The 14,565-nt window shown below is 36.4% G+C and overlaps 1 protein-coding gene across 3 annotated transcripts in view; it reads right to left on the bottom strand.

The window, feature by feature from the left end:
• LOC106870527 (BAI1-associated protein 3) overlaps window positions 1–14,565 on the bottom strand; it is a 1,021,331-nt gene that overhangs the window by 108,237 nt on the left and 898,529 nt on the right. For all 3 annotated transcript variants that reach the window (XM_052968680.2, XM_089354166.1, XM_052968681.2), the window contains 2 exons: window positions 10,513–10,569; window positions 8,752–8,849 (listed from right to left, as the gene is read on the bottom strand). In XM_052968680.2, the coding sequence (XP_052824640.1) occupies window positions 8,752–8,849; window positions 10,513–10,569 (155 nt within the window). The remainder of the gene's footprint in view (window positions 1–8,751; window positions 8,850–10,512; window positions 10,570–14,565) is intronic.

Below are 14,565 nucleotides of genomic sequence, written 5' to 3'. Positions count from 1 at the left end.
CGCTGTTTCCGTCCCTCATCATCTGCAGTCAGGATATTAAAAAAAAACAAAAAAACTCTGACGTCACTTTATTTTATTCTCCAGCCGCCAACTTTACTGAGAAAAGGACGCTGTCCGTAACCTCGGATAATCCATCTCTTCACGACAATTTCACTTGACTCTTTCTCTGACATTTTCTTGAAAGTTATGAAAATAGGCTTACTTAGAAATAAAATATCCTGAAATTCGTTATTCATGTGAAAATATGACAAATCCTGTTATTGATATAGTAATAGAGATATGCAAATAAAAGAAAATCTATGCAAATAAAGGAAATATCAGATTAGAAAAACGAAAGAAACCGCAGGAACATGTATATTATAATATAGGAATGATTAAGCGGGTGTCACTTAAACCTTTTCGCTGGGTATAGTTTCCGTATATTTACTACGATGAATTGGAAAATAAGAAACGTTACAAAAACGACATCTGTTTTTTGTACAGCAGCGGAGTATATTAACTGCTAATGCAACTGTGCAACAAGGTTATGTGAACTGTACATGAAAATATGAAGTAAATGAAGAAATATAAGAAATATTGACTGCAATTTCTCACGCAATTGCATTTTCAGTTTCTAGTTTGGTGTTACATAATGGCCAAAGAGTTCAAGAGGGAATTTAATATAACTAGGTTTTAAGGATGATAGTGTGTATGTGTGTGTGTGCGCGCGCGCGCGCGCGCGTGTGTGTCTATACATATAAATGTAAAGATATACATTCATGTACATATTTACACATATGAAAATATATGCGTGCATAAACATATGTATGCGTATGTGTGTATATATATATATATATATATATATATACATATATATACATATATATACATATATATATATATACATATATATATACCTGTATGCATGTATGTATATATATAAACGTATCTTTATATGCTTGTATATAAATGCATATATATATATTTATATACATATGCATATATACATGTGTATATATATATAGATATACGTATGTATGGTTATATATATATGTGTGTGTGTATGTATGTGCATATATATGTATTTATATATATGGATCTATCTATCTATCTATCTATCTATCTATATATATATATATATATATATACACACACAGGTATGTGCATATACATACATGTATGTATGTACATACGTACAATTGTGTGTATGTATGTATGTATGTATGTATGTATGTATATATATATATATATATATATATATATATATATATATATATATATATGCTGAGAGAGAGAGAGAGAGAGAGAGAGAGAGAGAGAGTAAGAAGGAGGGAATGAGAGACAAAGGTGAAAGAACAGTATTCAAGTGTCATTGGAGAGAGCAGCATTACAGCTGGTGAAAAGAAAAAAGCAATAGATTATACAAGTAAATATTTATATGATCTGAGATGTTTTGCGTGGAAAGTCATATCCAATGAAATATGATATCAACTTGAAATATTAGAAATTGCAGTTGCTTAGCAACATGCCAGTGCCGATCCACCCTGATGCACCAAAACCGCGATCAAAGATGTTTCAACTGCATTTCTGCCATTTTCCTAACGTACACGTTTATGCATGTAACTCGACATTATCATATGTTAATTTCTATAGACGACAAAATTGTGATTTGAAGAAGATTTGATTGCTATTTGTTTTCAGAATATCACTCTAGCGATACAATGCATCGAAAATGACAAGTTACATGATGTTCGTATATACATACAGGCGCATAGGCGCAGGAGTGGCTGTGTGGTAAGAAGCTTGATTCTAAACTACACGGTTCCAGGTTCAGTTCCACTGCGTGGCACCTTGGGCAGGTGTTTTGTGCTATAGCCTCGGGCCGACAAAAGCCTTGTGAGTACAGACGCGCGCACGCACATATACACATGCATACGAATACACAAACACACATATATATACACATACATACACACACACGCACACACATACACATATATACGCATACACACACACGCACACACACACACGCATATATGGAGTTCAAATTTATAGAAAAACAAAAGACGAAGACAGGTGTAGGAACAAGCAAGTGTATTAGTTTGACGCTCGGGAAAATGGAAAGTCTCTCTCTCTCTCTCTCTCTCTCTGTATATATACATACATACATACATATATATATATATATATATATATATATATATATATGTACATACACACTATAAACACATACATACATACAGTGAGTTAGTCTGAAAATGAAGAACACCATTTATTTAAATTGTCAATACAAATTCTATAAATATGAACGTTTTTGCATTTGCAACACCTCTTGTCATATTTGGCTAAACTCCACAAGAGCAATATTTCTCTCTTAACATATATTAACAGCTAAACCAGACACATACATCCCCATATTCATACCGACACACACACTCACACCCGTTTTGTTTTCTAAATGGATATGCCATTACGCCTCACATATAATGGAGAATGAGGTGAAGAAGTTCGATTAACTGATATTATCAATGCAATTAATGGACAAAATCTCCCTTTAGCGGTGTGTAAAATCTTAGAACAAATAACGAAGATAATTGCAATAAAATTTATTAATTGAAATTTTCGGCTTATACAGAAAACGCAGTATGGTAGTGGATAGAGTGTGTCTTGTATATGGACGTGTTTGGTTATTCTAAAGCAGTGGAGATCATCTTTGTTAGATTCGGAACATTTAGTCACATTCTCTTGATACATTTAATGAGATAAAAGTTTGCTGAACCATTACAATCATACTCCAAGTTTCGCAGGCATTTGGCAATGGAAGTAAAATTTCGCATCGCTGAATATCGAAATTAAAGATTCAACCTTCAGATGCTTGCGGCATTTCTGGCTTATTCGAAATCAGAAGAATCACTAGTGTACTGCAAAAGTAGTGAAGAAAATCTAAACCAAAAAGCAGCAGGCATTCTGTGTAATCAACAAAAGTACAGTCGCAATTTAACACGAAACAATCTTTTATCTTTTTTTCTTTTTTTTATCTTTTAGTTGTTTCTATTATTCAAGTGCGGCCATTCTGGGGTACCGTCAAGAAGGCTTTAGTCGTTATATATGTTTAAGTGTGTGTGTGTGTGTACGCGTGTGTGTGACAACAATTTTAAGAATAACAACGAAATAACAACTAGTAGTGCGACTACATATTAAGAGAAGACTCAAATATTAATTGTGAAAATAAAGTTAACTGGGACTCCACTATATATATATATATATGTGTGTGTGTGTGTGTGTGTGTGTGTGTGTGTGTGTCTATGTTTCTTCCATTACCACTTGACAACCGGTGTTGGTTTGGTTATTTCCCCGTAACTTGGCGGTTCGGTCAAAGAGTCGGAAAGAATAAGTAACGGGCATTAAAAATAAGTAGAGGGATGGGGTTTGTTCGACTAAAATCATTAAACCGTGGTACATGACTGCAGTCCAATAAGTGTAACAAGGTAAGCTTTTCAGCATAGATTATATATTTGTTTCTACTTCAGCTTCTGTCTACTAAAACGCTCACGGTAATACACGCACTTGACAGGCTATTTTCTGGTACATACATACATACATACATACTGGCCAGCCATGAGACTCAAACTCACATCTCTGTGATTACATGTCAAGTGTTTTATCATTAAACTAAACTGCCCACTGGCCGGTAACGTATTTTCTGCAATATATGGATAATTTATCCTGATCATGCTATTTATAGCATTATCACGCGTTTGAGAAATAAATTTATTTCTGTATCTTACAATACATCTCAACGCTTCTAAAGACAAACTTTGTTTGTTTATTTTCATCGTAAAAGTTGAATTTATAAATACATACATACATACATACATACATACATACATACATACATACTGGCCAGCCATGAGACTCGAACTCACATCTCTGTGATTACATGTCAAGTGTTTTATCATTAAACTAAACTGCCCACTGGCCGGTAACGTATTTTCTGCAATATATGGATAATTTATCCTGATCATGCTATTTATAGCATTATCACGCGTTTGAGAAATAAATTTATTTCTGTATCTTACAATACATCTCAACGCTTCTAAAGACAAACTTTGTTTGTTTATTTTCATCGTAAAAGTTGAATTTATAAATACATACATACATACATACATACATACATACATACATACATACATACATACTGGCCAGCCATGAGACTCGAACTCACATCTCTGTGATTACATGTCAAGTGTTTTATCATTAAACTAAACTGCCCACTGGCCGGTAACGTATTTTCTGCAATATATGGATAATTTATCCTGATCATGCTATTTATAGCATTATCACGCGTTTGAGAAATAAATTTATTTCTGTATCTTACAATACATCTCAACGCTTCTAAAGACAAACTTTGTTTGTTTATTTTCATCGTAAAAGTTGAATTTATAAATACATACATACATACATACATACATACATACATACATACATACATACTGGCCAGCCATGAGACTCGAACTCACATCTCTGTGATTACATGTCAAGTGTTTTATCATTAAACTAAACTGCCCACTGGCCGGTAACGTATTTTCTGCAATATATGGATAATTTATCCTGATCATGCTATTTATAGCATTATTATGCGTTTGAGAAATAAATTTATTTCTGTATCTTACAATACATCTCAACGCTTCTAAAGACAAACTTTGTTTGTTTATTTTCATCGTAAAAGTTGAATTTATAAATACATACATACATACATACATACATACATACATACTGGCCAGCCATGAGACTCGAACTCACATCTCTGTGATTACATGTCAAGTGTTTTATCATTAAACTAAACTGCCCACTGGCCGGTAACGTATTTTCTGCAATATATGGATAATTTATCCTGATCATGCTATTTATAGCATTATCACGCGTTTGAGAAATAAATTTATTTCTGTATCTTACAATACATCTCAACGCTTCTAAAGACAAACTTTGTTTGTTTATTTTCATCGTAAAAGTTGAATTTATAAATACATACATACATACATACATACATACATACATACATACATACATACTGGCCAGCCATGAGACTCGAACTCACATCTCTGTGATTACATGTCAAGTGTTTTATCATTAAACTAAACTGCCCACTGGCCGGTAACGTATTTTCTGCAATATATGGATAATTTATCCTGATCATGCTATTTATAGCATTATCACGCGTTTGAGAAATAAATTTATTTCTGTATCTTACAATACATCTCAACGCTTCTAAAGACAAACTTTGTTTGTTTATTTTCATCGTAAAAGTTGAATTTATAAATACATACATACATACATACATACATACATACATACTGGCCAGCCATGAGACTCGAACTCACATCTCTGTGATTACATGTCAAGTGTTTTATCATTAAACTAAACTGCCCACTGGCCGGTAACGTATTTTCTGCAATATATGGATAATTTATCCTGATCATGCTATTTATAGCATTATCACGCGTTTGAGAAATAAATTTATTTCTGTATCTTACAATACATCTCAACGCTTCTAAAGACAAACTTTGTTTGTTTATTTTCATCGTAAAAGTTGAATTTATACATACATACATACATGCATACATGCATGCATACATACATACATACATACATACATTTAAAAAATTATCATTGAGAGTGACTTCAAAATGTCGGTTAGTTAAGCCATTGCCGGACTACGTTGCATTGAAGTTAATTTTGGCTTTATATAATTTCTGTTGAGTTAAAATTTTCCTTGGATATGTGGATTTCAATGAAGTGGTAATTAGGTTTTAGATTTGTTTGTTTGAAACAGAAATGAAAAAAAATGTTTATGAATACATGTCCCACAAATTCTATCTTTATAACACGTAACGTTAAAAATTTCTACACACTAATCGAATTGCGTACATATCAATGAACACCTAAAGAGAAACACACTGACCAACAACCTTTACACCTAACTACTTACACATACGAACATCAAAGCACAAAATAAGAAAATTTCAATACTAACAACATTATAACATGCACGACTAATAACCTCCCACCTTTCAACAGAGACTATGTAAAGCCAACGTTAATTTCAATGCATTGCAGGCCAACGATAGCTTGACAGGCCGAAACTTCAAAGTTACTGTCAATAATATTCTTGTTTAAGAATAATAAATTTGTACTTTGAAAAAGTATAGAGTAAGCCACAGGGATGATGATTGATTATTATATTTCCTTGTGGAGGTGCAATGGCTCAGTGGTTTAGGGCAGAGGACTCGAGGTCGGAGGATCGCGGTTTCGATTTCCAGACTGGGAGTTGTGTGTGTTTATTGAGCGAAAACACCTGAAGCTCCACGAGGCTCCGGCAGGGGATGGTGGCGACCCCTGTTGTACTCTTTCACCCCAACTCTCGCTCACTGTTTCTTGAGTAACGCTGCGATGGACTGGCGTCCCGTCCAGCTGGCGGGGGGAACACATACACCATAGAAACCGGGAAACCGGGCCCATGAGCCTGGCAAGGCTTGAAAAAGGAGAAAAAATATTTCCTTGGATGACTCCATCCCTTCATGAGGCTAACATGAATTATATATTATGTGACTGCGTGTGTATCGTTGGTGATTTTCTTTCTCCGTCTTCCCTTCTTTGGACTTTTTCTATGGTTCTGATGAAGATCTCCGCTCGAAACGTAAAATCATCTTTCTTTTCTTTTCTTTCCTGAGCGTCCAATAACACTGTACTTATTCCACGTCCAGGCGTTGTTGTTTTTTCGTAAAGGGATGCAGTCATCCAAGGAAATGTAATAATTAGTTATTATTAACAACAAATCAATCATCATTCCTTACAGCTGTTTCAATTGATACTCAGTGAATTAGCTATATATATCACTAAATGAGGCTGTTTTCTAAAATCGAGGCAAACACCTTTCTCAGTCTGATCGGATTGAAAAACTGTTAAGAAACTAGGATATTTTCCTACTTTTCATAACATGAAACCAATGGTAGCCTTAATTCACTAACAAAGAAATCATTTCCTCCAATGCGGTGTTGAACACTCATATTTATCGTTCGACATTTACAATACCCTGGATATTTTTTAACGAAGTAGGAAATACTTATTCCGATACAGAGGTTGGTAAACATTTCTAGAATTATCCTTTGTGCTGACTGGGGATGCTAAAATCCCCCGTTCGAAAATATAGATAGTGTGTCGTATAGCCAGCTGAAGACGATGTTTCCTGGGGCTAAATAACAGTAACATTCGTCCCAAGCGGGACTACCACATCATGTTGGCAAATAATCTTTACTGTTTATATTATAATTGAACATAAAAAACAAATCATATATATATATATATATATATATATATATATATATATATATATATTATTCATTCACCAAGTACTAATTCCTTTTGTAGGCGTAATTCGATTTGTTGCAAGGTGACAATGAGATTATTTGATGTTCATCTCTGTTGCTTCATTATCATAATTTCAGTCTTAAAGTAAGCAAGAAACGTTACTCCCATTTTTTTTTGTTTCTCACCAGTTCGTTAGATCAAGTATACGATAACTAATATCAACAAACAATCTATAATTGCTTCTTACGCGTATTTCAAGATGTTATTTTAGTCAGGTTGTTTCTCGCCATGCATGACACTCATCAATTTAGGTTGCTAGTAAATTTTAGTGATGCAGTCAATATCCAAGGATTCGCACTTATCACGCAACGATTCTAGAAACATCCGTAAAGGATTACCTGCACATCTCTTTTATATCAATTCTAAGGTGTTACCTATGGCAAATTATGTCTCAAAGCTTTGGACTTCTTTTCTAAGTTATCCTGGAGTATACCAGTCGACATCTTAACTATTTCGAACTTTTCACATTCCTGAGCATCCTTCATTTCCTGCTATATGTGTATATATATATATATATATATATATATATATATATATATATATAATCACAAAATGAGGCTGTGTTTTCCAAAATGGAGGTGAATACCTTTCTCCATGTGATCGGATTTTTTAACATGAAACTAAGAAGAGATAGAAGAACAAAATTCACTAAGCGGGACTGGGGCACGCACGAGCACGGAAAGTGTCGTTGAAGAGGTCACAGATGTGTAACAAAAGATTGCCGGACAATGGACGTAAGTTAAAATATGAACAGTAATAAACGAGTGGAGATCGAATCTATTGTGCGTGTTTATTTGGTAAAAAAAAGAAAAAAATGACCATCCCGAAATACACCAGTATCTGTTTCAACAAACGGTTTCACCTCAGGGATCTTGCAACACAAATTTTCACACACTTACACGCGCGCGCGCACGCAAAAACTTATGTACTAGAACGTCTGCAGTGAAAGGTTGTTGACTCTGAAAATACACTGCATTTTCATAGTGAATTTAACTTTATTCCTTACAAGTTAACGAATGCCCCACAAGAGCTGTATTTAATATCTGTTTATAAAGTGATATACCCAGCAGATAAGCATTAATGTTAGTTAAGCGTAGCTAAATTTTCTCGGAAGGAAGGTAATAGCTATTGACATATGGAAATTTGCATCAAATTTACAGAGTTCCGCTGGCAGATCAATGCAAAATAGTACATATATTGTGTAAAGCTTTCGAGGTAGGTGTCATCTGTCCTATTATAATCCGATCAGTCAATTCCTTTATAATGACAACAAACAATGACAAAGAAAAACGACCGTTTTATGGCGTGGTATTGTTACTTAATATTAATGAAACAATTACTTACTCTTCGTAAAGTTTCTGATAAAAGTGTACTGCTTGGTGCATATCAGCGTTTAACAAAGTGGTTAGTTCGATTAAACTCCGTATTATATCACCTTCGATCTATAATGCAATAATAATAATAATAATAATAATAATAATAATAATGATAACAATAAATTAATTATATCGCCATAATATAATATAATGCAAGGAAATAAAACAGAATATTTTATACTTTTGTTTTGCAGTGATTACCCAGCTTTTGTTATCGCTAAATATAGTACCAGCTATTTACTGAGATCGATGCTGTTTGTCTGTCTGTCTGTCTGTGTGCCTGTATATATGTCTCTCTCTGTCGCTGTCTCGTAATTGTGACGTGAGGAGAGTTGTAGATCACTCATAACGCATCTTCCTGCAGAATTGAAAACTGAGAGGTTGGTGGCTAGTATCCTGTTGTTGCGGGAAATCTCTATAGCTCTATTGGGACCGTCCAGGAACAGACCATTGTGTCGAAGGGAAATATAAAAAAAAAGAGTAGACATGCTGTGTTTATAGTGTCTATGAATAACTATCTTGTCAATGAAGCGTAAACATTTTGGATACCAAACAGAATTAGAAAGATAATTCTGAGACTAAGCCATTTGAGTATATAGCTTCCTGAAGAGATGAAGCCTCATGCATTATTCACAGAGGTTAATCGAACTCCTAAAGACGTTTGAGAGGGAGGAATAGTTTAAAGGCATAAAGCGGTAAATCAGTAGGATCGAAAGAGCATTGGGAAGAATAATTTCCAGAATAGTTTCCGGCTCTTTACACTGAATTCAAATCCAACCGCACTCAACGTCACCTTTAATTCTTACGGGATTGATAAATATCGCATCAGTTCAATACTGGTCGATTCTCTCTCTCTCTCACACGCACGCATCCACACACATGTATACACACACACATGCACTCACAAAATCCACACACTTTCTCCCCCCCTCTCTCTCTCTCCTAAATGACATCAGTTATAGAATGCCAGCCTTGAGCTTTAAATTGCCCACGACGGTGTTCCTGCAGCTCTACCAGGCGTTGAGAGCTCAAGAAGAGAAGAAATGGTCCAAAGGTATGAGCTGACAGCAATATATAATTGCATGAGTATGTATTTTATGTGGAGGCGCAATGGCCCAGTGGTTAAGGCAGCGGACTCGCGGTCGTAGGATTGCGGTTTCGATTCCCAGACCGGGCGTTGTGAGTGTTTATTGAGCGAAAACACCTAAAAGGTCCACGAGGCTCCGGCAGGGGATGGTGGCGATCCCTGCTGTACTCTTTCACTACAACTTTCTCTCACTCTTACTTCCTGTTTCTGTTGTGCCTGTAATCCAAAGGGTCAGCCTTGTCACACTGTGTCACGCTGAATATCCCCGAGAACTACGTTAAGGGTACACATGTCTGTGGAGTGCTCAGCCACTTGCACGTTAATTTCACGAGCAGGCTGTTCCGTTGATCTGATCAACTGGAACCCTCGACGTCGTAATCGACGGAGTGCCAACATGTATTTTATAGAATTATTTAACCAAGCAAAATCTATATTTCAATTATTTATCTTTAGTATTTGTAGACTTCTTAGTTCATCATAACATTAATAAGATTTTATACTGTTCTCTCACATTTCAAATCGTAATGTACAGACTTAAGTGGGTACACCGTGGTAAAGAAATATTGTAATTCATGTGATATTACTTCCTCCCTGATGCAAGTTGATAAATAAAACAATACATTTGATAAATTATGTACTTACTTTTGACTTTGATTTCGTTCTTTTTGCAACTCTGTCATACCAGTCTGTGGTTCCTTTCTGAAATAAATAAAGAATGATTTTGAAATACGTAGTTAATGTGAGACACATTCAATAATCGCTGAGCATGCGCTCACATACACACACACCATACACACGTACCCATATATACACACACACATACACAAACATATATATATATATATATATATATATATATATATATATATATATATATATATATATATATATATATATATATATATACCGGAGTAAGCACATGAAATGTGCAACAAGGTGGAAAATAGAGTACTCAAATACCAGAGGTAGAGTACTATGCTTTATTTCAAAGCAGCAGAAATATAACAAAAAACTGTTACTCGGAGTTTCACGTTCCCGTTCATCGGACAGTTTTGTTAGAAACTGTCCGATGAACGGAAACGTGAAACACTGCGAGGTATGCTGTCGTGTGTTAGGGCGAACCTCATAATTATAATCCGATAATCCGCCGTCGTAATATGCATCGGTACGAAGCTACATATTACCTCGGGTGAGGTGCACAAATATTACTACTTTACTTTATCGATCCAGATGTACGGAAGTACGAAAGGCAAAGCCAATGTCGGTAGGAGTTGAACTCACAAAGGAAGTGGAGACATCTTTTGTCTTTTATATGTGTCTATCGTTAGACTGCGTCCATGATGAGACACCGCCTTGAAGAATTTTAGTCGAACGAATCGACCTAGATATTTATCAAGTCAGTCATTAATTTACAGAGGCGTAAATACACCAACAGCGGTTGTCAGTTAGTGGTGGGAGAAAAAGCACAAACACAAAGACACACAGACACACAAACACAAAGACACACACAAACACATGACTGGCTTCTTTGGTCAGATTGAGACTATGGTAGAAGGCACCCAAGGTGTCATGCAATGGGACTGAACTCGGAACTATGTGGTTGAGAAGCGAACTTCTTACTTTACATCAATGCCTAACTTTAGCAGCTAAATAACGAAAGGCATTTTGTCCGATGTTCTAGAGACTCTACAAATCCACCGTTTCATCATATATCATTATTATTAATATTTGTTCAGGGTGGCGAGCTGGCAGAATCGTTAGCACGCTGGACGAAATGCTTAGCGGTCTTTTGCTCGTCGCTACGTTCTGAGTTCAAATTCCGCCGAGTCGACTTTGCCTTTCTGGGTCGATAAATTATGTTCCAGTAAAACATTGGGGGTCGATGTAATCGACTTATCCCCTCCCCAGAATGGCTGCCCTTTTGTTCAGAAAGTCTCTTGTCTCGCAAATGTATTTAGTTCTAGCCACATAATTAAAATTTGCAGCCGCAGAAAGATGCTGTATTGAAATAGCAGTTCACTGATTATTGCTTTTAACGGAGGCGTTTTATCAGCTACATATACCTGCACGCACACACACGCACACGCACCACACACACTTGGGAGTACACTGATGTACAGACAGAGACACACGCTCAATCACGCACACGAATACAAGCTGTTGCGCGCACACGCAATCATACATAGTTTTTCGTAGCATTAATCTAATTAATACATTAATTTGAACATCAGGGATACAAATTGCTGGATGGGAAATATAAAGAACACTTCGTCATTATGATTAAAGCACAGGAAAAAAAACTGAGAGAGAGAAAAGAGAGAAATAAAGCGCAAGGGATAATTAAATATAGATTACGAGAAAAGGTTTAAATAACAGTTTAAGAATTAAAACACTTGATCGAAAATTGACAAACAAAAAATCATCCATCCACGCACGTATACAATTGATGTACAATTAAAATCGCAGCCGTATCATTAGTGAATACAACAGGGAATTATTGAGACACAATTAATACGAAGAAAATGTGATGTAAAATGTACAGGAATCTTTCTCGTTCGCAAGCTGTCATGACAAGGAGAGAGTGAAAGAGAGAGAGAGAGAGAGAGATGGAGTGTGGGTGCGCGTGTGAGAAAAACAGAGAGACATGGAGAAAGAGAGAGAGAGCGAAAGAGACAGAATCAAGAAACACCCCACGATAACCATCAATGTAGGTAGGTTATGATATTTGCTGCAAGGGGATTAATGAATGTCATATACGCATCATATACATGTATATACACATTCATAATATATTACATACATATAGGGCGGCGCGCTGGCAGGATTGTTAGCACATATTACGTTCTGAGTTCAAATTTCGCCGAGGTCGACTTTGCTTTTCATCCTTCCGCGGTCGATTAAATAAGTACCAGTTACGTACTGGGGTCGATGTAATCGACTTAATCCCTTTCTCTGTCCTTGTTTACCCCCTATATGTTTAGCCTCCTGTGGGCAATAAAGAATAACTATATTACATATGCGAGAGTGTGCCTATATCTATCTATCTATCTATCTATCTATCTATCTATACACACACATACACACACACACACACACACACACACACACACACACACACACACACACACACACACACACACACACACACACACACATATATATATATATATATTTACATATATATATATGTATGTATACATATGTATGTACTTATGTATGTATGTATATATATATATATATATTTTCAATATCAGTGAAGAATGCCACTGGAAAAGAAGATATAAGATTTTGCCAGGTTTTTCTCTCTCACCAAGGTCATCAGCTGTCGAACGCCGAAGAAGGGAAATAACCCTGAAATCCGGATACGTTCGTGCTGCTGGTCGTGGTGAGAGGGATAACTCCCTTGGCAAACAGGACACAGTCGTGTGTCGATAAGCCAGCTGGAGGAGATGTCCTCCTGGGGCTAAAAGCAACAGTAACATCCACCCCTAGGGGTCAGCCACACTTAAGTGGCAATATACTACACTTTATCGTGCAGTTACTGTTAATACTTCATTTAGAGAATTAACATTGCTTGTTTTCACCTTTTCAATATCAGTGAAGAATGCCACTGGAAAAGAAGATATAAGATTTTGCCAGGTTTTTCTCTCTCACCAAGGTCATCAGCTGTCGAACGCCGAAGAAGGGAAATAACCCTGAAATCCGGATACGTTCGTGCTGCTGGTCGTGGTGAGAGGGATAACTCCCTTGGCAAACAGGACACAGTCGTGTGTCGATAAGCCAGCTGGAGGAGATGTCCTCCTGGGGCTAAAAGCAACAGTAACATCCACCCCTAGGGGTCAGCCACACTTAAGTGGCAATATACTACACTTTATCGTGCAGTTACTGTTAATACTTCATTTAGAGAATTAACATTGCTTGTTTTCACCTTTTCAATATCAGTGAAGAATGCCACTGGAAAAGAAGATATAAGATTTTGCCAGGTTTTTCTCTCTCACCAAGGTCATCAGCTGTCGAACGCCGAAGAAGGGAAATAACCCTGAAATCCGGATACGTTCGTGCTGCTGGTCGTGGTGAGAGGGATAACTCCCTTGGCAAACAGGACACAGTCGTGTGTCGATAAGCCAGCTGGAGGAGATGTCCTCCTGGGGCTAAAAGCAACAGTAACATCCACCCCTAGGGGTCAGCCACACTTAAGTGGCAATATACTACACTTTATCGTGCAGTTACTGTTAATACTTCATTTAGAGAATTAACATTGCTTGTTTTCACCTTTTCAATATCAGTGAAGAATGCCACTGGAAAAGAAGATATAAGATTTTGCCAGGTTTTTCTCTCTCACCAAGGTCATCAGCTGTCGAACGCCGAAGAAGGGAAATAACCCTGAAATCCGGATACGTTCGTGCTGCTGGTCGTGGTGAGAGGGATAACTCCCTTGGCAAACAGGACACAGTCGTGTGTCGATAAGCCAGCTGGAGGAGATGTCCTCCTGGGGCTAAAAGCAACAGTAACATCCACCCCTAGGGGTCAGCCACACTTAAGTGGCAATATACTACACTATATATATATATATATATATATATATATACAACACTCAGATACACACACACCAATATATTACACATTTAGGAATACAAATACCCGACACATCCAGAGGGTATGAAAGCTGATCAGCTGAGCTCTGTTGACCACTCA

Source organism: Octopus bimaculoides, chromosome 6 (genome assembly GCF_046866305.1).
Source record: "Octopus bimaculoides isolate indiv1 chromosome 6, ASM4686630v1, whole genome shotgun sequence".
NCBI lineage: Eukaryota > Metazoa > Mollusca > Cephalopoda > Octopoda > Octopodidae > Octopus > Octopus bimaculoides.
Note: the sequence above shows the minus strand (reverse complement) of the source record. Positions and strands in the feature narration are given on the sequence as shown.